Source organism: Aspergillus versicolor (genome assembly GCF_001890125.1).
Source record: "Aspergillus versicolor CBS 583.65 unplaced genomic scaffold ASPVEscaffold_3, whole genome shotgun sequence".
NCBI lineage: Eukaryota > Fungi > Ascomycota > Eurotiomycetes > Eurotiales > Aspergillaceae > Aspergillus > Aspergillus versicolor.
Window position 1 is genome coordinate 1714974 of NW_024467526.1, and position 24754 is coordinate 1739727.

General features: G+C 51.5%; 9 protein-coding genes across 9 annotated transcripts; 5 read left to right on the plus strand and 4 right to left on the minus strand.

Moving 5' to 3' along the window:
• Positions 1-32: 32 nt before the first annotated feature.
• On the minus strand, positions 33-1842 carry ASPVEDRAFT_39625 (arginase). Its single transcript, XM_040811967.1, has 3 exons — positions 1304-1842; positions 599-1182; positions 33-493 (listed from the first exon to the last, which is right to left on the minus strand). Exons 1-3 carry the CDS (start codon positions 1388-1390, stop codon positions 190-192), a joined length of 975 nt encoding a protein of 324 aa, XP_040665963.1. The 5' UTR covers positions 1391-1842; the 3' UTR covers positions 33-189.
• Positions 1843-1980: 138 nt separating this feature from the next.
• ASPVEDRAFT_26952 (glutamyl-tRNA(Gln) amidotransferase subunit PET112) lies at positions 1981-3955 on the minus strand (the record flags this gene model as incomplete). The annotated part of the gene is made up of 4 exons (XM_040809964.1): positions 1981-3233; positions 3281-3422; positions 3450-3556; positions 3625-3955. The coding sequence occupies 4 exons, from the start codon at positions 3953-3955 to the stop codon at positions 1981-1983; spliced, it is 1833 nt and encodes a 610-aa protein (XP_040665964.1).
• A 1373-nt stretch (positions 3956-5328) lies between these two features.
• On the plus strand, positions 5329-6984 carry ASPVEDRAFT_51442 (uncharacterized protein; the record flags this gene model as incomplete). The annotated part of the gene is made up of 3 exons (XM_040814471.1): positions 5329-6421; positions 6489-6879; positions 6942-6984. 3 exons carry the CDS (start codon positions 5329-5331, stop codon positions 6982-6984), a joined length of 1527 nt encoding a protein of 508 aa, XP_040665965.1.
• A 173-nt stretch (positions 6985-7157) lies between these two features.
• ASPVEDRAFT_39630 (uncharacterized protein) lies at positions 7158-7593 on the plus strand. The gene has a single exon (XM_040811968.1). The coding sequence runs from the start codon at positions 7286-7288 to the stop codon at positions 7454-7456; it is 171 nt and encodes a 56-aa protein (XP_040665966.1). The 5' UTR covers positions 7158-7285; the 3' UTR covers positions 7457-7593.
• A 600-nt stretch (positions 7594-8193) lies between these two features.
• Positions 8194-10879, minus strand: ASPVEDRAFT_127738 (uncharacterized protein; the record flags this gene model as incomplete). Its single annotated transcript, XM_040806491.1, has 2 exons — positions 8194-10600; positions 10662-10879. 2 exons carry the CDS (start codon positions 10877-10879, stop codon positions 8194-8196), a joined length of 2625 nt encoding a protein of 874 aa, XP_040665967.1.
• Positions 10880-11430: 551 nt separating this feature from the next.
• On the plus strand, positions 11431-14993 carry ASPVEDRAFT_39632 (uncharacterized protein). The gene is made up of 2 exons (XM_040811969.1): positions 11431-11570; positions 11634-14993. Exons 1-2 carry the CDS (start codon positions 11484-11486, stop codon positions 14835-14837), a joined length of 3291 nt encoding a protein of 1096 aa, XP_040665968.1. The 5' UTR covers positions 11431-11483; the 3' UTR covers positions 14838-14993.
• A 184-nt stretch (positions 14994-15177) lies between these two features.
• On the plus strand, positions 15178-16169 carry ASPVEDRAFT_128836 (putative mitochondrial methylglutaconyl-CoA hydratase (Auh); the record flags this gene model as incomplete). The annotated part of the gene is made up of 2 exons (XM_040806583.1): positions 15178-15527; positions 15599-16169. The coding sequence occupies 2 exons, from the start codon at positions 15178-15180 to the stop codon at positions 16167-16169; spliced, it is 921 nt and encodes a 306-aa protein (XP_040665969.1).
• Positions 16170-17876: 1707 nt separating this feature from the next.
• On the minus strand, positions 17877-18335 carry ASPVEDRAFT_104984 (NUDIX hydrolase; the record flags this gene model as incomplete). Its single annotated transcript, XM_040805591.1, has 1 exon — positions 17877-18335. A coding segment is annotated over one exon (459 nt), but the record flags the coding sequence as incomplete, so codon positions are not given.
• A 1013-nt stretch (positions 18336-19348) lies between these two features.
• ASPVEDRAFT_51446 (LipA and NB-ARC domain protein) lies at positions 19349-24497 on the plus strand (the record flags this gene model as incomplete). Its single annotated transcript, XM_040814472.1, has 3 exons — positions 19349-19651; positions 19993-20707; positions 21049-24497. 3 exons carry the CDS (start codon positions 19349-19351, stop codon positions 24495-24497), a joined length of 4467 nt encoding a protein of 1488 aa, XP_040665971.1.
• Positions 24498-24754: the final 257 nt, after the last annotated feature.

Genomic DNA, 24754 nt, shown 5'->3' on the forward strand with positions numbered 1-24754 from the left:
TGGGGGGGCGGGGGTTTGTTTTTCTATACTCCAGACTGTTTAATTCCGGTGGCAGGACTCCGCTCCCGCAAGTTACAATCACTTCACACAACAACTTCAACAACGCGATAGCCGGGCGATCGCTTCATAAATCATTATTATTGTATAGTCTCTTTTTATCTGACTTTAATGACTGACATACATTACAGTTTACAGCAAGGTATCTCCCAACGCACTGCGCACCAACGAGCACCCAGTCCGAATCGTGTCCGATGCCCCCACGGCATCGAGGCTGGGGTTGACCTCGACCAAATCCATGGAGATGAGGTTACCTGTCTCGTGCACACACTCGCAGATGAAGTCTCCCTCGCGAAGAGTCAACCCCCCACGCACGGGGGTTCCAGTGCTAGGTGCCCACTGAGGATCGAGCGCATCGACGTCAAACGACAGATGGATGGGTGTGTCGTTTCCAATGTGAGCGAGCGCCATCTCGACGACGCGGCCAATTCCGTGTCTAATTCGTTAGCAATTGCCGTACTACAAGCGAGAGGGATGCCAAGATAGGAAAAAAGAAGGGGGTTTTGTTGGGGGGTGGGGGAGGGTGAGGAGGGGAGCCTACCGGTCAACGTCGTGCATGCTGAAAGCCTTGATGCCATTCTCACGGAGAATCTTCTTCTCACCACGATCAACATCCCGCAGTCCGATATAGACGAGCTTGCGGAGGTTGACAATGTGGTTGTCCTGCAACCACCCAAAGACGTCCTTCTTCTCCTCCTTCGCAAGTCTAGTCAGGAAAGCCATTGGCATCCCATGGATGTTCCCACTGGGACTCTGCTCGGGGATGTTGATATCAGCGTGAGCATCAACCCAGATAACACCGATCTCCCTCCCCAGGCGCTCGCGGGTCGCCTTGGCAATACCCGAGATGCTCCCAATCGCAATCGAGTGGTCGCCGCCGAGGGTTAGAGTGAACTTCCCCTCCTTGGAGTGCTCGTAGGTCTGCGAGCTGAGCGTCTCTGTGACAGCGCTCACAGCGCGAGGCTTCTTCATGCCCCGGTGGTCGGGGTCTTCAGCAGGGATCTGCTTCTCGTAGTAGTGGACGGTGTTATCGTAGTGAATGTCATAGTCAAGGTCTTCGCGCAGCTGATCAAGGAGACCGGATTCGATGAGAGCCATAGGGGCAGCCTCGACGCCAAGCTTGCACTGTCATAGGACCGGGACAAAGCCCGATATGTTAGCCTGAATGGTAATCTACCCCTGCAGAGTGCAGAAGAGTGGTGAAGCGCATTGCAGAAGATCGGCACCGAGCCGCGGGTATCCGTACCTGGCCGCCATTGAAGCCCACCGCGACAACACCTAGCTGGTTAGGCTGAGAGAGGAATCTCTGCTCGATAGTGGAGGGTTGAGTCATTTCGGCAGTAGAATGGAGTAGCAAGTGTCGGTAAGATGGGACCGAGATAAGATCTGAGCGATGAGAAAAAGTAGACTAAAAAGATTCTAGAAGGCCTAAAAGGAAGCCCCCGTCAGTGGGTGGAGCTGAGCCAAAGAAGACGGAGCACCAACAGTAGAAGAGCAAGAAGTACAACAACCTCGAGGGAAATTATTGTAGAATGCTAGTTGCTGATGAATGTTGAACGGGAGATATGAGAGCGAAGGAAAAAGACCCCCTTGATCAAGGGCGCGGGCTTTCTTTATGTTGCTGGTGGCCGTGGGGCGGGCATCGCTAATACCTGCTTTTAAGAATTAGCAGAGAAAGGCGCATCCGTTAAGTGCAGGTCGAGGAGAAAGACGGCTGCCATCCCACTCCACCACGCGGTATCTTCGGTTTCTATTATCAATTTGGTTATGGCGCTGAGAGATATAACTGAGACACATTTGGATAGGGTTAAGTGAATTGGGTATCGTTTTATTCTATTGCTGCCATGACATCATGGGTATCTATACACTATATAGAGTCCTTCCCTACCACTATCTTACACTGACTACTTCACGCATGAATGACTACTGTGAGCCCAAAATCAGCTCCCGCAGCGTCGCATCGGCCTTCTGCGCTTCCACGCGGCCCTTTTCGCCCATGCGCATCATCTGGCCCACGAACCAGCCTAGCTTGCCCAGCTGGTTTTTGCTCCGAATCTGCTCAACCATCTGTGGGTTAAGTTCTATAGCTGCTTGCGCGAGAGCAACGTATTCTTCACGCGAGAGAGGGCGGAGGATAAGATTTTCCTCCTCGAGTAGTTCAACAATCGATCGCTGGTCTCCGTCAAACACCATGGCAAGCACCTGCTTGGCCGTCGCCCCGGTGATTTTTTGCCGCTGGAGCTGGTCGATAATCGAGGCGAGAGACTCAGCAGTCACCCTTCCCGCATCCCAGGCTAGATCAGCTTTGGTCAGCAGACCGCCGAGTTCATGGAGGACCCAATTGCCAGCGACACGCCCAAGAGCAGCTTGAGCCTTGGGATCGAGATCTTGCTGAAGATCGCGTAGAATGTCGACAACATCCTGGTAATATTCCAGTCGTGCCCCATCTTCAAGCTCAACAAGTGGCTTGGCATCTTCTATCGGAAGGCCATACTGGCCGACCAGCATGTCAATGAGCGCGTCCGGAGCCGTGGGTAGATTATCTCTGAGCGTTGAAATAATGTCCTCGCCAATCCGGAGGGGAGGGATATCTGGATCGGGCATATAACGATAGTCGACCTCGCCTTCTTTCCCTCGAAGTTTCCGTGTCTCTGTGCTTCCAATAGTCCAGCCTCGCGTCTCGCCCTCGATTACACCCCCGCTTTCAAGGACTGTAATCTGTCGGTTCTTCTCTGCGATAATAGCATCCTCTACTGCCTTGAAACTACTCAAGTTCTTGATCTCGGTGCGCTGACCAAGGCCCCCAACCCCTCCGTATTGGTGGACGCCTGAACCATCGCCCCGCAATCTGACTGAAACGTTTATATCAGCACGGAGACCACCCAATTCCATTCCCGTCGTCACGGCGCTACAAGACTGCAGGATTGACTGGACCTTGCGGACAAATGCGGCTGCTGTGGCGGGTGTGTGGATTTGCGGCATCGTAATTATTTCAATGAGCGGGTGGGAAACGCGGTTGAAGTCGAGAAGCTGGGTGGAGGGAGGGTATTCTTGTGACTTTGCGGTATCTTGTTCAAGCTGGATCTGCTTGATACCGATACGAACTCGGTCTCCATCTTCAGGCGCAATACCATCGTGGGTAAAGAGGTCGAGGTAGCCATTTCTCGCAAATGGTTCTATTCATGTCAATGCCTAGTCTGTAGTAGTAGAGTGCTATTCTTACCGTAATACTGTGTTATTTGATACCCCGCTGGTTGATCCTGGTAGAAGTAGTGTTTCCGGTCAAAACGACTAACGGGTTGGATATCGCAGTTCAGAGAGATGGCAGCGCGTAGGGCAGGAAGGAGGGTCGCCACTTGAAATTCCTACGCCATCATCGATCAGCATTCCACCATGAGCACACAAAATATAGGAGGACCAACAGGTTGACTGCCCGGGAAAGCGAGGTCGAATAGAGCAACGTTTGAGTTGGGTTGTTCGGTGGGAAGAGTCGGCGCTCCTGTTTACACAAGCCAATCGGTTAGCGATTGTCCGCGCAGTATCAAGCCTACAAAGGGAATGCCGCACTTGAGAATAGTTTCGTCTCTGTATTCAATTGAGCATGGATCTCAACTCCCACGGTCAGCTCCCACTTCTGCCGCGAAGCCTCCTCCTGTTCTCGTCGCTCTCGCTTCCGGGATTTCACGGCCTTCGCATCTTGCTTAAGTTGTTTGCGAAGAGGAACACGATTCTGCGAATCTGCCGAGGATGTTTGCAGGCGACGGATATGAGAATTTAACGAGACTGGGTTCTGTTGACGGGCGAAAGGTAATTGGGGAATTTCACGGTGCGGGCATCGCGGACAGGAGACGGATCGGACGGTCGCGCGGGGACAATGGCGCAGGCATGATCGGAGCATGTGGGATAGGATGGTATTGCGAAATAAAGAGGAGAAATTGACTGAAGCGAGAGACGAAGCAAAGTGGGAGTTGTTTGCGATGGAGACGTCGACGCTGCGAATTGGAGCCCAAATTACATCAAGATCTCCGAATACGAATCTAGACGGCGGGAATGCTTGTTTTGTGCCTGGGTACGCCGGCGCAGTCGTATGATACGGTAATCCTCACCGCAGTTGTTGCCTCAGGCCTCAATTCAACAGTTGTATAGATCCTGTTCATGCAATGGATAGCCTTGCACGAACCTCGGCCTGGAGCTTCCCCAAGGAACTAGGTTGATTCAATGGTGTAACCGGGCGCATTCAAATTGAGTAAGGGGTGAACATGTGGAGGGGGAATTGTTATGCATCGCTGGAGAGGGCGGAGTATCTGATACATCTCTGAGGCGGGCTGAGCATCACGCAAATGAAGAAACTGATATCATACCCGGCGATTCGCCGTCAAGGGCAAGCAAGGGAGAAAGCATCCAGACTTAGCGGCCAGGATTGTGCGTCTGCCAACAGCGAGTGAGCGTCAGACAACGCACCGCCTGTACTCAAGCGGGTGTTGTGCAGGACTCCATCAGGCAGTCTCCATGCCTATATTTTGAATTCCTGTCCTTCACCATTCCAACGACTGTGTTGCGCCCGTGATTGAAGTTGATTCCATAGTCTTATCGCTATCTTCAACCTTCCTGAGAGCCAGCCTTTCACAGATCGTCTTTGCAACCCCCAGCGCGATCTGTAACACTTGGCGCCGTGTCAGGCGCGTTTGGACGAATCGAACCCCTCCATGATCTTCGCCCGCGCCCTCAACTTCGTATCTTTGAAACTACGAGAGTAAGAATCGCAGCGATCCCCGGGGGCCGTCGCCCATCACCAAGCTAGCTGGGGGCCGTTTGTCAAGCTGTTGGTTTATTTATATCCGGGTCAGCCTTGGGGTGCGCCGTCTTTGTGCCTCAGTCCACGCTCTATACCCAAACCGCCGGCGGTTCCTCCCACTATTGCTCCACTCTCGCTGCTTGAATCTGTTGGCGCTTCGTTTCTTCCGAGCTATTGGAATCCAAAGAAAAAGTAAAAATTACAAAAGGGATCGGGGCGCCTGAGGAATCACGCATTTTGTCCTACTTTGTACATTCTTCATCGCCTTCCGCCTGGAATTCCTCACGCCTCCCTGCTTCGTTTGACATGCTCCCACCTTCCCAGTCTCCTCTTCTCGCCATCCTATTTCTTCATGTTCTCGTCCCTTCGATGTTTCCGGGTTCCATGGCCTGCAATTAATCCAGAAAGCGCTGATCCCGTTGTTATCACCGTTTGTCCCGGTCCACTATAGCAAACCCTACCCTACTACCATCACAATGCCGTCTTATTCTGGGTTCAGTCGGCCAAGGAAGTCGACAAAGTCGTCTGGAACTTCTACAATTTCCACCGGCTCGAAGAGTTCCAAGTCCCCCGTCGAGAAGTCTACCAAGAAAGATAGTCCCCAGAGTCCCCGCGCTGTCAAGAACGCGGATTCTAATGGCTCTGGCTATACTTCAAAGGCGCAGCCTCCGCCGCCGCCGCCACCTCCTCCGGCTCCTCCAGGAGCCAAGGCGAAGGGCGGCAAAGATGCTGACGCGCTGAATGTGTTTGAGTATCTTGAAACAGAGAGTGAGACCGACAGCGACTCGGATATCACATCATCGGATGACGATGACCTACGGCCTCCGTTCCCGCCCAATTCTAAACCACCCAAGGCTGCTCCGACCAATCGACAGCCAAACACAGCTGTTCCAGTACAGAACCGCAACCGGACGTCGTCTATGAAATCCAAAGATTCACAACCACCCGGCGCATTCGATGCCTCGCCGCCCACCGTGCCGTTGCAGCTCGCTCGACACAGTGCCGCCAATCGACGACCTTCCACTGATGGAACAAACAGCGTTGTTGGGTCTGTCGCTGAGTCCTTTGACGGCTCACTTCCGCCTGAGCACCGGAATCTAGAGCTGGTTCCAGAAGACTATTACCCTAGGGCGTCCACTTCCCTACGGCGAACCTCATTCCCCCCTTCACCTCCCCAAAGCCCTGAGGAGGACGTGCATCGTTCTAGTCGGAAGCTTAGACGCAATACAAAACCATCGCGACTTCCAACGGGATACGGGCTTCTAGCATGGCGGTTAAGTGCCTCAGCGGAGAACAAGGAATACACTCTCCCTCCGCTCTATCGTCGCTTCGAAGATGTTAATCATCGTGTGCTCCTGTATCTCCAGGATGAAATTTCCCAGCTGGAGGAGGAGCTCCGGATGCTGGACGAATATGAAGAAATGCAGCGGAGAGGGGCCGCTGAACAGGAGGGAACCAAGGTGATGCCTGCCTCACGCCGTTTGGACGTACAGGCACAGGCCTACTCGTCCCTCCACTACAGGCGCGAAGAGGTCATGGGAGCATTGATTCAGAAGACAGAGCAATACAGTAGGTTGCACCAAAGTTCCTGCACCCATCGTCTATTTCCTGCATATATTAATACCGAACCAATCAGATAATGCTCTCGCTGCCTATAGTAAAGTGCTGCAGACGCTGCCTCAGGCTGCGGGTTCCGACGTCGAAACGTATCGGAAATGGATGAAGGGAAACAACCCCGTTGCCAGCAATGAGATGCGCTTTCTCGACCATCCAAAGGATTTGGTCTCACTCACACCGCAAACTGCTTCCGCCGACTCTAAAATAACGCCTCCTGTCTATTCTGCCATCGTCATTGCCTCTGCGGCTATCATCCTCCCGTTGCTAGCCTTTGGTATGGTCCGAGAGTTCGCTGGTCGAATCCTCGTCGTCGCAATGGTTGGTGGTACATCTTCTGCCATGGCAGCGCACTACTCTCGTGGGACAGAGCACTTGGTCAAATCGCAGGATGGCTGGCGGGTTGCTGGCTTGTACGCTCCCCTCCCTTGTTCTTTTTTGCACTAATACCCCCGATAACTAACATTTGCGCTAGATACTTCGGGTTCATGACCATCGCTGCACTATTTATGTCTTGATCCTCCCACACACCTAATGCCTTCACTCTATTCATGATCCAAGTGACACGTCACACGACATATACCCCTTTACGCATAACCTACAGCACTACCTACCAAATAATCCACTCGTACGATTTTACGAATCTTCTTCGGGGTACTTGCGCCCATCAAGGACTTAGGCTCCCACGGGCAAAAAAAAAGAAAAAAACAAACAAACAAACAACCGAGGATGAATTACGTTAGATGAAAGGAAGGCGTTTCGGAACCGGACTACCTGTGTGAATGGTCTTCTCTTACGGATGGATCTTTGTTCAACACTATGACTAAACAATTGGTTACTTACTGGATGAGTATACCTAAATACTGCCTATTTAGCGACGGGATTTGGGATTGTGATTTCTTCAGCGTTCTTCCTTGGGTGCATGCCATACGATGCGGTCTTTTGCTTGCTTTCTTAGCCTGTCCTTCGACTGAACCCCTCTTGTCTTGAACTTATGTATCCTCCTGTTCTGATTGTTCCCATTTTGGTGTATTATACGACGCTGTTTTTTATCCGTTGATAGTATACTTAGTTGTTGGTTATTACATAGCCAGGTAGTCTTTGGTAATATGACCCCCTTTTTGGCATCTGGACGTACACAGTAGATAAGAATTTTTGGCAGTGTGGTTGTTTCCACGGCGATTAGGATATTAAAATCACCGGGTGATGAAGTATTGGGCTCAGATTTGATGAGAGATTAGCCGATAGTACTTGTTACTTAAACTAGCCTTCCTTCATTATGTACAGCATGCAACAAAGGCTTTAGAGAGCAAGGAGAGAATCTTATTGAGACCACATTATCCAAAAGAGAATAGTTAGAATAAATAAAATGTTTAAAAAAAGGTGATAATAGTAATACTAATACGTGCTACACCTGCATCCAGGTGCAAGGCATGAATGGGTAGAAAAAAAAAAGCCCATATCTCCCCCCTCTTTTTCTCTCTCTTGGGTGCCTGGTGATAGGATTCTCGGTTTAGAACCCGATGAAGATAGGGTGATAGAAAATATGAGAAACGAAAGGGTTAAAAAAAGTTGATATAAGGAATCCCACAGAAAACAAACAAAAAACAACTAAAACCTTTACCTAAACACCCCTCCCTCTTTATCGGTAATAAAAAAAGCACTAAGACGTAACATTCAATAAGATAAACAACGAGATTCAAGACCTCTTAGAGAATTCGGTAAGTTCATGCAGGTACCGGCGTGCCATTCTGCTTGTTTCCAGGAGTGACGCTCCGGTCTTGGGAACTGCGGTGGTCCACCGCAGGCTGAGACTGTGGTGTTCCTCCAGGGGAACCCTGTGCTGCCAGCTGCACCTTGTTTCGGTCCATGAGCGCGGCTTGCTCGGCCGCACTGCGTGCATAGGTCATTGCTGCAGCTGAATTTGAGTAAGCGTTTGCATTTTGGTTGGGAGTGTAGTTGCCGTATGGCGTTGATTGTTGGTGCGGTTGCGGGTGCTGTATGAACCGTTGTTGGGGGGTGGAACCGGGGGGCATAAACGGGCCCCGTGGGGTTGCGTATGTCGGCGGCTTTTGAGGGGAAGCACTGCGTCCAGGCCCAAAAGGTGTCACATTGTACGGTGCTGGTTGCCCTGGCCGCGGGTTGTATTGCTGTGGAGAACCTTGAGCAGGATTGGGCCCTGGCTGACCGGCATATGGATTAAATCCGTTTTGTCCTGGTCGTTGATATTGCGGGACTGGATTCCCCTGGTTGAACTGCTGTGTGGGTTGCCCGTATCCTTGGAAGTAAGCGGGTCGTTGACCAGGCGTGGCTGGAGGGCGAGCTCCTGGGAAAGGTTGTGGGTTGCCCTGTGTGTAACTGCCGGGAGTCGAAGGTTGCCGTGGCGGGTAGTACGGTTGTGGAGGTTGGAAACTTCCTGGGGGCTGAATCCGAGCATTGACGTTGAAAGCACGCTGGTTGTACGGTGGCTGGTAACCGCTAGAACGCGAGGGAGTCGACGTCCTGTTTGGAGCGGGAGCTGCAGCAGCCACAGCTGCCCTTTCCTGTTGGATTGTGTGATCGTCCTTCTCCATGCTGCCTGGGTAGTCTGCGTTGTCAACTAATATTTTTTGACTGATGTTTAGATCTGCTAGTTGGTCTCCGTTCAGCTTCGCAACGGCGAATGGCGGCAACTGAGACACAAGCACGGATAAACTAGAGCGCAGCGTTTCATAAACGTCGAACTCCGCATCAGATGGCTTATCCGGGTTCGTTTGAGTGGATGGCGTGTCTTTAGCTTCGGCACTTTGGTTGGGCGTTGGAAGCTCAAGGTTGCGAATTCTCTGGTAGGAACTCAGAGTCTCCAGTAAGTCAGAGACTTCGGCTAGTAGATCGTCTGTATCTTTCTCCTCTGGCGATTTTTCGACCCTTTCTTCCTCTTCTTCATCATTTTTCGTGGCGTCGGGCGGGATAGAAGCATCTGCAAAGTCATCGGGATTAAATGACTTCACCATCTCTTCTAGTGTGCTTTCATCGAGATCACCGATACTTCCTGGTTCAACTGTTGTTTCGCTAGACTCTTCTTCGTCTGGTATTGACAGCAATACATTCAAGCGTTTTGCTCCCCGCTTGTTCCACCATACTAGGTTCTTTGAGTCTGTTTGTACCACCGCGCCAGAGCTATCAAAACTAGGGGCAAAAGACGAATATACGCCCTGCAACATGGACGCATCCTCGTCTGGCCAAAGGATTGGGTCCTCATGATACTTCTCTTCACCGTGCTGCTGCGAAGGTTGCTGCTTCTGGCGGCGACCCCAGAAAGACGGAGAAGACGTCACACCACCGTATTGAAGCCAATTCCCTGAAGGAAGTTGTGCAAAGGAGTAATTATTCCGGTCCCCAAGGAAGTTTCTATAGTTGGTGACTGAGTCAAAAGGGTCGATCCAGGGAACTTGAGATGTACGGGACGAGGACCGAGCCCTTCGTGGCGGCTCCAACACGGGCAACGTTGATTTTGGGGCGAAAACTTCAGCGAACGTTCGCTTGGTCACTTTTGGCTTCTCGCCATCATAGGGAGCGACCTTCGTGGTGGTGATCCCGTTCGGCAAGCCATCTTCAGGTAGCGGTGTCTGTACTTCGACATATTTCTTCGTTTCCGCCTCGTCCGAGGACAACGGAACCTTAACGGACTTCTGTAAACTTGAGTAGAGCTGTTTGGGATTGGCCGGATTCCCAAACAACGTCAATACTAAGCCATTGTTTCGGGCTTCTTCTGTCGAAGTGGACTGCTTCTCCGACACCTCCGTGTCATTGCCTGGGGTTTCCGCTTTGATGCTGGCCGGGCTCACATGGGCTTGACGCACAAGACTGTTGAGTAACTTTTTGAAAGCAGCTATACGGTTGACTGTCTCTGTAAGCGGTGTGCCATCAGTTGGAGTACCGCTGGCTTGGGCCTTGTTCCTCTCAATCACTACCGCGGATGCCTTTTCGATATCGCTTAAGAACTCGGAAAGCGTGTTGTAACGGTCTGACACGACCCGACCTTGAATACTAGCCGCTTCATCCTTATCTCCAGAAATTTTTGCGCGTTTTGATCGGGGCTTTACGGGCGATGATGGTAGAGGGCAGGACAGTAGTTGGAGTTCGGTATCGTTTCTGGTCATGATTAGCCATCTCTGCTTATTGATCGATCCCTAGGCTTCGCGGAATTTCTTACTTGCTCAAGATATCAACTAGGTTACGCAATGTTTCATGCAGTTTTGTCCTTTCATCCAACAGCGACGAAGCGCTTGCCTCCTGGACGGCCTTGTCATCGTGACTAGAAACTCGCTTCCGCTTGCCTGGTGTCGCCAAGGTGGACGGATCAGGGGTTGCCGTAGAGCGTTCGCCGTTTGTGGCAGCCATATTTGCCCTTCCACTGTCGTCTGCGCTCATTGCCTCGGAGACGCGCCGGGGGTGCGTGGTTTTGCCTGAAACGCGAGAGCAAGATCCCCTTCTATTCTTCAAAGGGGGGTTAAGCCAGCGCTGTCGAAAAAAGCAGGACGCGACAGTGCGCCTGAAATCGTACGGTAACTTAATAGGAGTGGAAGGGTAAAGAGCACCACCCAAGTATTTGAAATCGAAGTGCCAGAATTGCGATCGAGAGTCTTGATCTCCGAAGCGGATGCGCCAACGGTAGCTCAAGAGAGGGAACCGGTGCGCAATCGGAGAAAAGAACTTCACGAGGCGGAGAACTAACACAACAATAAAAGCAAATTGGCCCTACACAGAACGGGATTTGCTTTAGGAATTGAATTTCGCGCAACGGCGTGAAAAAGGGTCAAAAATCGCGTGTGGAGGGGACTCTGAGACAGACAAAGAGGGATCGATCGAACTGTTTCCTCGCCCGCGCCATGCCAAAAGCGCAACCCGTGACAGCATCGCACGTGACCAAGATTTTTCACTGGGTCCAGCGTCAGGTCCGGAAAGACAACAAGTGAAGACATCGCCGGCCAAGTCACTTTTCTCATGATTCCCACGCTGGATCCCTTATTTATGGATGTCATTGGCTTGGAATCATGCTCCACACCGCTCCATGGTCGTGTCTTTGAGAGCGGCGCATTTCAGCAGCCGTTCGCTCCGAAAGGTAGCTATCCAAGTCAAAGCTATTGTCCAGCAGTGCTAACGTACGGTCTTTTTGTCTGGTCAGCATTGCTCGTATAGCACGTCTTTTCGTCCAATATATGCGAAATCCTTGGATTCGTCCACCGATGCTTTCCTCAGTCCGTCAAGTCCGACCCAACGAGATGCAGTTATACACGGGGGAGGCGATTGGGCGCACCCATCATCTTGCGAATATTGGTGCACCTCGCGGCTCATCCAGTCTCGTCTGAATCAACAATCATCTACTTTGGCCAAGGTTCCAGAACCGTGGGCTCCTGTTTACGAGCGCGAAGGGGAACTTCATGATGCAGACCCAAGCCCCACGAAGGCTTCGCAATCTCAGCGAGCCAATCGCCGAAATTCAAAAAAGGATGGCTCTACCATTGACGGCTCAGGGGCGCCAACAAAAATGCTATCCCGAATCCAGGGACCATCACATTACTTGATTGACACCATTCAGAATCGGGCGCTCTCCTCCACCAACCCGGATGACTGTAATTGGACTTTTTCTGGACAGTCTCGAACCCCTTTAAGAGCCCCTTTGACATGGCCTCAACGACGTATTATGCAGCGCACGCAAGAAACTTCCTTGCAAAAGATTACTGCGGATTACATCGACTCGGTTGAACCTGTGTTACGGGGTCGGAACAACGCAAGAACTTTTGGCCCTTCTCTTCCTGCATTGGAACTCGATTACAATCTGCAAAGTATGCTTCGTGGCAACTACATTGATTACTTAACGGCCCGGAAGTATAACTTCACTGATGTGATGGCATGGGCTTGGGTACTCACAAGTAATACTACTTACGAGGCCACTCTTCGTATTTACCTTCTGGAAGCAGACTGGGGAGACAAGGCAACCGCTTCTTGCGCAAGCGTTCCCACCTTTATCCCACTTTTGCTCCTCCTACAGGAAATCGACTTAAAGACGTTTCGCTTACTCCTAGTATACTGTCTGCACATTGTCGCCGGGCGACCGGTTCCTCATCTCGATCACTCTTTTCATCCTATATCGAACCATGCGATATCTACACATCTACACAACCTTGCCCACACAAAATTAATACCTTCGGTGGATCATAGCACATGTGCAAAATTCGTCGTCCGCTTGCTTTCTCACGCGCGACGGTTGTGGCCGGAAGCACAGCTTCCCATTGCCCAGGCATTCGCATTTCATTTGCGCACTACTCAATCTAAGGGGACTAGCTTCGTGACGAAGAAGCTCAATAAATTCATACGGTTGCTTTCTTTGCCTTCTGGCCCTCGCCCGTTTGTTACGGCCTCCATACAACAACAAGCCCAGTTTGAGTTGTTAAAAGCCGTGGCAGACAAGTATACCGTCTCACCTATCACACGGCGAGGATACCAGGGTTTAGCTTCTGTTCAGCTAGCTCATAAAAAGACTGCGGCCGAACGCGAGTCTGCAGAACTGAAGACGCCATCATGGCCGCCATGGAAAGAAGAAAGATCGGGAATTGACTCCGATAAAGGCATGGAGGGAATGCGAAGCCGCGCGATACGTGTGATCTCACAAATGAGGGAAGCGGGGTACCCTTATTCTCTGTGGGAAGAGGTCTCGGGTATCTTGGCTGGTTGGGATACGGACAACAGTCCTACGATACAGACCAGAACACTGGCGCGGCCCCCGGAGCATTTACGGGGGAAGTCTGGGAACCAAGGCCACCATGCAATTTGGGAGGCGCGAATCCGTGCCACAAGGACAGTTCGGGAGGCTTGGGCATGCTTTACGACTTATGAAAGCTGGGGTCATGCGCCCCATGCCTCTGTTTATGTTGCAATGGGCGAGAAGCTCGTTTTCGAAACCAAAGCAGCAAGGCGGAAGAGTGATCAGTCTAAGTTTGTATTGCCTGGCGATGGCCCGGAAGTTTTCCCAGAACCTGCCTCTGCGCGGGACTGGATCTATACTCCCACCGAACCACCGACCTTGAGTGCGTTTCTCAAAACAATGCTTTCACAAGGTTTCCGCCCATCTGGTAGATTCCTGGCTTTACTTCTACATAACGCCCCGACCTTCCACGTGGGGTTGGATTGCCTTAACTGCAGCGATCTGACCAATCAACAACTAAGGGTGTTGTTCAGCTTTGGCAACGAGGTTCCCGACAATGACACTGAAGCGCAAAGGGCGCTAGATGAGCTGCCCGAATATATTTTCTCTGCTTTCATTCGATTCTTGTGCAGGTTCTCTACTGTCACCAGACAGTCTCCAAGAATTGACGACATCACCACAGCAGATGCTTTCCCCATAATCACGAATAATTGGCCAATGTGCCCTCCACATATTCCCACTCTCTTTGCGTACACCGACAAACATCGGCATCGGCGGAAGGCTTGGTATTCGAAACTTCTCTCCCATGCGATACGGCTGTTGCAAAAGCGAAATTCGTCGAATCCCCAAGGATGGGTGCAGCTCTTAGCAGGCCTTCGCTCGACGCGCATTCTCGGTGGCTCATCTAATATCAACCGCAATACTCAGATCGTTCTTGCCTGGCATGAAGTTTTGGTGGTTTTGAAGTGGCTGGATGAGCGCAACATTGAGATAGGATCTGAGGGGTTTCAGATCCTATGTACCAGTTTCTCGAAAGCTGTGGTTGCCGGAGTTAAAGATCAATATTCCGCGGAAAGGGGCATGGAAATACTGGCCACAGCTGCGCAGGGAAGCGGTTTGCATCCTGAACTTGTTCCTCCAAGCTTCGAGGATATGGTTGAACACGGTCTGAAAACGCTGAAAAGCCAGTTTGATCGGCTTGTCCTTCTGGACCCAAAGACGTCTCCCTTGTTCGAATCCCTCAGGTTATCTCTGGATGAACAAACCGAATCACAGGTGTCCGTGCCTAATTTAGCCCACGTTCCCTCTCCGCCCGTACTCCATGCGTTTGTCAGGTCTCTAGGGTTAGCCGAAGACTCGGAAGGTCTATTAAACCTTCTTCGGTGGATGAGCCAGCATTCATTGGCCCTCAAGCAGATGGCTGACGAGTATTCAAATGGTGGTATAATAATGCGACGCACTATAGTCGCAGTGCGCATGTTCCTCGAGGGATACTGGGGAAGACAGCCGGCGCAATATCAGTCTGGATTTACGGACCATGTCACCCCGAGCGAATTCAACATGCCGACATTCTCGGATCCGACCCTTCAAGAGGCATATGATATCGTTGCGACAACGGAACTCTGGGGTCCTTGGCCAAGCGATGACGAAGTTTGGGATTACCTTGCTCATATGGAGCAGTAAGCCTTGACATGGTTAGGGCGAATTTTTCACTTCGTTTAATGTACAAATAGCTAGATTTTGTAAGATAAAGGTCACACAAAACGAATAATGATACCCATATAGTGAGAATAAAGAAGACTACTAGAATACCCGCGCTTATTATCGGCTGAAGTTCCCCGCAGCGCCGCAGCTCGGTTTCCCCACAGCCTTCCGAACGTGACGGAGCTCCATCTTTTTACCTTGCACGAACCTGCTTCAACAGTCAAGCCGCATTCTCGAAATAACAATCGACTACGGGACGTGACGAATTGGTACAGTCGCCTGCTTGTTGAATTAGCTAGTGACCATCCTACGATTGACCATGCCTCCACGTCTTACGCGCTTCGCAGCGCTTCCAGTCCGAGCTCCCCCGACCGTCTCGCTGCGCGTGAAAGTCGCCAGATACAGCACCGCTCCCGAAGATGCCGTGATCCAAACCCAATATGTCCCTGCGCCTGGATCTGGGAATATTCGTGTTCTCCTTCTGAACAGACCTAATGCTCGAAATGCACTGTCTAGGAACCTCCTGACCTCGCTGGCCCAACATGTGCAGTCGATCTCCTCTGAAGGCGGCAACGGGCCGACCAGAGCTCTGGTTATCGGCAGCAATACTGACACAGCCTTTTGCGCGGGTGCTGACTTGAAAGAGAGATTACATATGTCGAAGGATGAGTGCGTGCTCTATAGTTTCTCTGCGAGTTGCCGCGACATCAGAAGCAGGGCTAATCAATTGACTCGAGCAGGACGAACGCATTTTTGGCAAAGTTGAGAGGCACATTCCGCGACCTTGCAGCTCTCCAAGTCCCTACGGTCTCCGCCCTCTCTTCAACGGCGCTAGGAGGCGGCCTCGAGCTCGCTCTCTGCACACATTTCCGAGTCTTTGGGTCGAACAGCACCGTCGGCCTTCCCGAGACAAAGCTCGCAATCATCCCAGGCGCAGGCGGCACATATCGACTTCCCTCGATTATCGGTGTGAACCGTGCTCGAGACCTCATTCTCACTGGACGCCGTGTTGCCGCGCCTGAAGCCTACTTCATGGGACTCTGCGATCGACTGATTCAGATACTTCCCGAGGAGGAGAAGAAGGAGGGTGGCGCGCGTGATAAGGTGCTACGTGAGAGTATCAAGCTTGCTATGGATATCTGTGATGGCGGTCCCATCGCTATCAAGCAGGCGCTCAGTGCGGTGAACGGGTTCGAGAAGGGTGAGGTTGCAGAGAATGCGGCTTATGATGGCGTCGTTGAGACAGAGGACCGACGTGAAGCTCTTCTTGCATTCGCGGAGAAAAGAAAACCTGCGTTTCGAGGAAGGTAGGTGCGTAGGAAGTGATTGGGCGGATACTTGATCTCAGCTGTATGTATACCATCTCTTAGAAGTGCTTATACTGGAATAATGAGTCAATTTCCTGGGCATAAGAAATATTTCGGTTGAGGCATTTAACTTTCATGAGTTTAGGTTGTCATCATATCATCATATGAGCAAAACTCACTTTCGCTTGCACTGTGTTTGATGCCCATAAACGCACAGATTAAAATGAATCTTTGTGCCAGTTTTACGTATTGCAGAACTTCCATCTGCTAGCTATCAATCGCTCTTTCATCTGTTTCTAGCATCCATCCGCCCGTCCCTAAACACCTGCGCCTGACACTCACCCCCACCCATCATCCAGCATCCAAGATGTCACCAAGAAACCAAGCACGCAAACGCAAGCATTAGTACTCAGTCGATGATGGGTCAAAAGCAGTAGCAAGGCGGAAGATCAGAAAAGCCAGAGACAGCTCGGCTAGCTGCGACCATTTTGAGAGTTGAATGAAAAAATTACTAGCATCATCCTCGGTCTGCTTCCCACGGAAAGGGTGAGCAGAAATTGGAAAACGTCAATCAAAACTTGGATCGAAGTTTTTGGTATCCATACTCGCTTTCCACTGAGCTGGGAGCCCATATCTCTCCGAGATCCTGCCCACGCATCCAATGTCTCTCATTACGATATCTTCAAGCAGCGTGGTATTTATCTCCGGTGCTGTATTTTCCAATAAACGCAAGTACTGATGTGAGAAGCCCGCCGGGCATTTCTGGTACAGATCGGCCGTTCCATTAAACTGACCAAATTAGTGAAGGCTAGAACTTCTGCGGCAGGGGGAGACTACATTGCATGGTCAGCGACACCAGACAGGACAGGACCAAATTATATCTTCTGGCAGTATTTTCCACGGACAAAGTCAAGCTGTAAAACTTGGCCAGAGCGGATTTCTGCCAATCGTTTCCTCCGGGGGTCTATTGTTCTGGGCTTGTTCATAAATGAGGATGGGGATTTTCTTGTACATCTCCAGGTACGGGGGACAGGCGTGACTGATAGGTGAGGAAAGAGCCCTTCATTTCGACCTTTGTGATGGTACGGCTAAATGTGCGTTTGGCACGTTGTATACTCGACGATCGAGAAAAAAATTCTCTGGAGCGAACACTTCGATGGCCCCCGCACATCCAGGCGACCCATTCCGATTCTCCTTGGAAAAAGTTCAATTTATTGTAAGAAGGAGATGCAAGATGAATATACGATATCTGCGTACGACATTAGATCCGGCAAAGTTCTCTACGAGTCGCCTGAATATCCTCTATTTCCGATGCAGCGGACGAAACCACAGGCTCTCGGGACCCATGGGAATACGAGTGGATTGAAGATGGTACCAAACTTTGGAGGATGATGGGCGTAGTCGTTGGTATTATCTTGAAGCACTATTATTCAATGATCCGTGAACCATAACCTGGCATGCTATATGCAAGCTGCACGATAGCCCTAGGTCACGTGCACTTATTGTGATGAGATGAGATTGGCAGATTCGACCGGGTGGTTTCACGGGAAGTCCGGGCATAATGGTTTCAATGCTGTGAATCGTCTGTCTGCTATGGAGAGGTCCTGAGTAGGCAATAAGTTAGGTTGGTATGGCGACAGATAACGACTTTTCTAGCTGGCTGTATACTTCATAAGCCCGGGCATCAGCTGCTCCGCAACTTGTAGATATCAAATGCTGTCAGTATCGCTTTATGCTGGCTTTCCGATATCCAGTTCAGTCTTATACCACCACAGATCCCCTGCCGCACTTCCGTCTCCGTTGCCCACAAGTAAGCCTGGTGCTCCTTTGGGTCCAGCTTGATCTCCGTGCTCCTGGTAATGCCATCGACGTCGATGAGAAATACGAAGATCCTCCAAAGTTTGGTACCATCTTCAATCCACTCGTATTCCCCGATCATGTCACCGACACGAGATGCGACAAGGCCGACCTCCTCGCGGAGTTCGCGGACGGCACATTGGACGCCTGTTTCGTCGGCGTCGGCGGTGCCACCGGGAGTTTCCCAGAGATTGGGCTCGTCGTCGTCGGCAGCGCGCTGGACTAGCAAAACCTGGTTGTCGTGGATGATGATCGCTGAGCTGACAACGCCGAAGATGTTTGGTCGTTGAGCAAGGTATGTTTTTATTGGAATTTCCCAGGGATTGGGTGACTTGGCCATGATGGGTTGTGTGGGTAGCATGGATGCTAATAGCTGGGCGCAGAGACAAACGTTAAGTAAAAGGCTGAGCGGTCAGCGGAAGAGCGTGCTCCAAGAGGTTTCCATATCGCAGGCGAGAGAACGGGCGATCGACAGACCTCGAAGTATACTCTGAGAAGAGCACTGGTGGCCCTGCGTCCTGGCAGGGGATGATTGGTGCCTGGAGAGGCAGACACTGGATCCTGGTGGATTGCCCGGTCCGATCCAGGCGCGGGCGCTGGATCCTTGGTTTGCTGCAGGAGATTCCGGAAATGCGATCGGTGATTTGCTGCGAGCTGCTGCTTTGTATAGATCGGGGCGCGGTCAGCATCACTGGGCCGTCTGAGGTAACTGGTTGCGTGGCACAGCGTCGACATTCCCGCTGCCTGCAGACTGCTGCATGTCATTATTCCCCATTGTTGCTGCGATCGGGCGGGTGCCACAGCCCGCAAGGCTTAAACCGAAATAACAGCGAGTTACAACTTCCTCGCACTGCGCCCTGTGAGTCAGGGCCCCACGAGTCATCCACGGGGCTGCAGACAAACCATGGAGCCTGGTGAGATCACCAAAGGGGCCGGCCGCGCCTGACTGGTGACCTTGAAGGTCATGCTGCACCTTCACGCTGTCGCCAGATTTCACTGCACGCTTGTGGCAATAGTTGCGTCCTCCAGGAGAGCCGCACAGCACAGACTGTCATTCGCCTCACGACACGAGGTGATCAACGACGACTAATTCCACAGCCTGCCGATCCGCGGGGAGCTGCATCTCTGCATCTCTGCATCTCTGCATCTCTCTCTCCATCCTCCATCTCCCCATATAACTGGCTCCCCATCCCAGGAACCTCTCCAAGCTCCGACCTCCTTTTTCCTGCAACCCCCTATACCACTTTTCCGCTTTCCAGCCATCTATGCCCGGGCTCGAGTAAACCACAACCTTTCCAGGCCACTGCCTATCTCAGTTTTCCTGCGATGGACCTCGCAGCGCGCATTAGGCAGTACGGCCTGAATGTCGTCTACCAGGCGCCAAACCCTGCCGTCGATATCGTCTTCGTCCACGGACTCAACGGCCATCCCCATCGCACCTGGACCTCGTCCAAAACAGACACTTTCTGGCCGGCCGATCTGCTGCCTGATGTTGTTAGCCAGACCCCCGTCAGGATTCTGTCCTACGGGTATAACGCGAATGTCACCTCGTTTACGGACGGTGCGTCCAAGGATCGTATCCTAAACCACTCTGAAACTCTTGCGGCAAGCCTTGCCGCGAATAGAGAGGTACGTGTCTTCACTTCGTGTCTGTTGTACTCTGTGTTCGTGTTTTTATCATTGCTTTTGCTGGGGCTTTGTGTCCTCTCCAATCGTCCCCATTTTACAGCTTCGAGTAACTTCCTCGATCCGTTATCGACTCCCCATCATTTGTTCCGTTCCAGCGATGATTCCATGTGTTTCATTTGTTCGTGTTTTAGCTGAACGCATTTTGCCCTTCGTATAATCACCCTGTTGTGTGACTGTGCTGTTTCCGTTGTTTTGCTTTGGTGGCTTCCTTGTCGCCCCAGCCTTGTCCAATATGTGGCGCTTCTTTCTCTAGATAGACCGCTGACAAGTACCCTGCTCAGATGAAAAACTGCTCTGAACGGCCAATCATCTTCGTTTGCCACTCGTTGGGTGGTTTGGTCGTGAAGCGCGCCCTAATTTACTCTCGAAGTCTTTCCAACGAAAAGGTCGAGTACCTCCGCTCGATCTATGTGTCGACCTATGGCATTTTGTTCCTAGGAACTCCGCACAACGGGTCCGAAGTTGCAAAATGGGGCCTGCTTCTGCAGAATATCTGCTCTGCAGTGCTTCCTAGGAAGTTCATGGATTCTTCGCCTCACCTCGTCAAGGCTCTCAAGACTAATAACGAGACTCTGCAAAACATTAACAGTCTCTTTACTGACATGATGCCCCGCTTCCGCATCTATTTCTTCCACGAGACTCTTCCTACTGATGTCAAGGGGACCAAAGAGCTGATTGTAGATGAGAGCTCGGCAGCACCTTATGCGGACGGCGCCGAGAGGATGGGAATCGAAGCCGACCACAGTCATATGTGCAAGTTTGATGACGATGCCTCTCCTGGCTACGAGACCGTTGCAGTGTCTATTTTACGATACGCCCGTGAGGCACCTGCTACAATCCAGGAAAGGTGGCGTGAAGAGGACAAAACTCGAATGATCATCAAGACTCAGAAGGCAAGAGAAATATTCGGTGACATTCCTGCACCTACCGGAGGGTCAGATCGTCAAGGTGGGGATAGGTCTCTTGGGGGACAAGGCCCTAGTGACGCTCATACGGGTACGACTCTCCAGTCCCCTGGTACTCCACGTTCTATTACTATGAGGGAGCATGAGATCGAGGAACCTGTGGACTCTGAATCCGCATTTACCTTTAACCACCCTCGTTGATTTATGTTCGCAATGTTTGTTCAGTTATTTCCCTCGACTTTTGTGATTCCACATCGTGCACATATAGGTTTCAGCTGTACCTCTGATGCGGTGTAGTTGTTCCTCTGTGGCTGTCCGCTGGTTATCGTTCTTTCCTGTTCCATTTGAAAGTGATAATTCTTTCACGATCTTACATGTACCCTAGCTTCAATGCTTAACAAAGTTCTTGTGCTGACTTTGGTTTCCTCTTAGTTAATCCACCTGTACAACCCCCGTATTTACCGGCCCCGGAAAAGAAGTCCTATCCAACATCCATGGAAAACAGTATGGAGCTGGCACTTTCTCACTCGCTGCACAAGGAGCCGGTATGGGTGGCACCCCCCGGGTTCCACCGCAATGCAGTGTTTTTTGGTATGGAGCGAGAACTGGAAATCCTACACACAAGGCTTTTCAAGGCAAAGAAACGGTCCGAAAATCTGATGGCAGTGCTGATATCTGGGGTTCCGGGGTCGGGAAAATCGCATCTTGCGCGCCAATACGTTTGGAATCATCGCGACGATTACCCAGGTGGTATATTTTGGGTCGATGCGAAGAGTCGCCAGTCCACATTCAAGTGTTTCTGGGATATTGCTCAAGCAGCTACCCTGACCGACGGCCAAGAGTTTCAGAGCTCCGACACCAAGTCGTCTAGTAGGTATGTTGAGGCAGTCCGCCACTGGCTGCAGTCGCGGCAGGAATGGCTCCTCGTTTTCGATGGAGTGAGCTTTGGACGCGATGAGGACATCAATGACTTCAAGCAGTTCCTTCCGTTCAAGGAGAGATGCGGCATCATTTATACCTCAGTTGACAGGACTCTACGGAAGAAACAACGTTTATACGAACCATACCCCCTTTCAGTGAATCCACTGGAAGTTGAAGATGCATGCAAGCTTCTCTTCAAGGACCTCGGCATTAAACGGCCCACCAAGGACCAAGCTCGCAAGGCAACAGAAGTGGTAATCCACTACGAATGTCTGCCCTTGGCTATCCATGCCATCAGCCACCGACTGAGTGCAACGGGAAAGCCAATTGAGAAGTACCATATCCACTCGCACCTCACGGACGAGAAGCTTGCCGAACCATTTCTAAGCATCATGCATGACCTATATCACGGCGGACATTTTGAGGCACTCAACCTCATTAACCTTTTGTCGTTCCTCGGCCACCATGTCCCCGTTGGATTGATAACACTGGGCAAGTCGTTCTTGCACGCTTGGAACATTGATGTCTTTACAAGTAGCCGGCAAGGTGACCATGGAGACCTTGACACGACCCTGGGGATTTTGATCCGTTACGGGCTTATTGAGAGGACTTCGGACATGTATCCATTACTTCAAACACCTTCATCGCCACTATCCGAGAAATATCCAGTGGACTTGAAGGCCGTCATTCCCGACTTGTCGGAATCTCAGACTGAGAGCAGCAGCCAGGAGGGATTTTTCGCTACATTCCAAAACTCCGGCGTTTCTGATGTCGTCAAGATCCACAGCGTAGTCCAAGGCTTCTGCCGTGACGAGCTCAAAATCATTGATAAAGAGATCAAAGCCGCTGCGGGATTCCACAATGGACACGACGCCGAACAAAGCACTGGATATTACGACTCCTGGCTGGTTGTTGCTACCAACGTCCTTTGCACATCGTTTGAGTGCGCCAAAAGCCGCATGGACCGTGTTGATGACTGCGGCTCGGTCAAAGACTATCGCGAATACGAAACTCATGTATCGCAGCTAATGAAGAATTATCCCAAGCGAACCGCCGATAGCAAAGTCAGGGACGCACAGAAGCAGTTGAAGGAAGTCTTGAAGATTATCCGTAGCGAGATTGTCCGGCTTTCCCCAAGTTCTTCACAGGAATCTATTCGCAAGCATCGCTCTGTCTTTGACCGATCGAGCAGCTCGTCGTCTTTTCCAGATTCAACAGTTGATGACGCGCCGTCTCGTCAATTGACCCTGGATTTCAGTGAAATCGTACCTGTGAGATCGGAATCGCCCCAGGAGGCCCGGATGTCGCCTCCACAAGTTAACCTAGGCCCTATCATTCCTCATATTTTCAGAAACTCGAGCAGCCAGATCAAAGAAGATTTCCTGAAAGAAGAGGCACTCTTGAAGAATGGATACATGACCGATGACGAGTCCACCAGGGCCAGGTCTCCGGCCATGTCGCAAATGAGCCACTCAACCGAGCGGCCAAAACCATCGCAGTCTGCTAGTCCTCGCCCACACACCGACGACGAGGGATGGCACGTTGTCCATAATCCTTCCAAGACTAAACCAACCGCGAAATCAAAGGTGCCGAGGTCGCTACAAAAGCACAAGAGGGGCCTGAAATTTCCTCGTGGGATTGGAAATTCTAAACCTGCGGATCCGGTTCTTCAAAAGACACCTGCGCAGTGGAGGAGCGTATCAGGTGGTAGCGACCCTCTGAGTGAGCTCAGCCCCCATAGGACAGCGTCCGAAGCCCTAAACGCTGTCAATAAAGCAAACAGCCCGATCCAGCCGAGGGGATATGGGTTTGGAGAAACTATACCACAGGGAAAGAAGGAGAATGCACCTACTTATGCATACGTTGCGTCGAAGCTAGCTGGTGAGCCCTTGCCCTCGACAATGAACCAGCGGTCTTCTTCCTCGCCCGGTGCAAGACAACGCCCGGTTTTCTCGATGCTTCAGAGCAGGGCCTCGGATGAATCTCTGTCGAGCAATCCAGCATTCTCGGCAATGTCCGCCGAACCGATGGCCCAGTCAACATACAGCGAGCCGGACCACGGACTCATGCAACAAATGAATGCTGTAGACCTGAGCTCTCAATATTCCGGCATCCAGTTTGGTAGCAGGAAAGTGGTCCAGGCAGATCTCTCCGCAAGCACGCCAATCCTCGGAATTCCTTACGAGAGCAACATTGAAGTCAGTGCCCCTCGACGCCGTGTACAACGCGCTGCGACTCCGGCCTTCAGCAACAAGTCCTCAGCAAACATGAGTAACCCCCACCCTTCTGCAATCATGCCTGGAGCATCTCCTCCCTCGGACCATGCGCCTGAAATGATGTCGCGCAATCCCTCAGGTCAATCTCATCAATCCTACCATTCCTGGTCTACCGAGCCGACGACCCTTCGGTATCCGACACGCATCTCACCACTCCCTTCAAACTTAGCCGCAGCCGCTGCCCCTGGCCCAGGACCAACAGCGGGGGTGTCGTACCAGGTCGTGCAGAATACGGAGCATCAAATCCTGTCAGGAGCTGGAAGTTGGGTCTCAGATTCGGAGATAAGGCCGACTGTACAGCGACAGTATCCCAATCCGAGTGATAACTCATATGCCGCCGTCGCGCAACGACAATTCAAGCCTCCACCAAACCCACACGCTGCAGTGCCCGATGCAATCTGGGGTACACCAGTGCCCGCCTCGCAGCCTCCAGCTCTCCACTTCGGGGCACACAGGGTTGACATTGAGGCTGCACGTCAGAGGCAGTATCAGTTGCAGGCGGCACATTCGCAACATCACCCTTATATTCATGATAATCGTTCTGGGCCGCTGTTCACGATGCCACCACAGCAAGCAGAGGCCGCATACACCCAGGGATACCTGATGAGCGGCGATAACCGAGTGCGGGCGAGGAGCGGGAGCACGCCTTCCACCCAGTACCCTGGGCTTGGATTGGACTATTGACAATCAACAATCACATTACGCAAGGAATACCTTGCAGCTGGCGACTTGGAAGAGGGGAAATGAACAAAAAGAAAACAAAACACAGAAAATAACGAAGGAAAACGAAAAGAAAAAAAAGGATAGATATGGACGGAGCATATGGAAGGTCAGGTTCGTTGCATACTCGAGGTGTTGGATTCGATGCATATTTTGTTTTTGCATACTTAACGGACAGGATACCCGGACATACACCATGCGCAGGGCATATTTTGCATTGC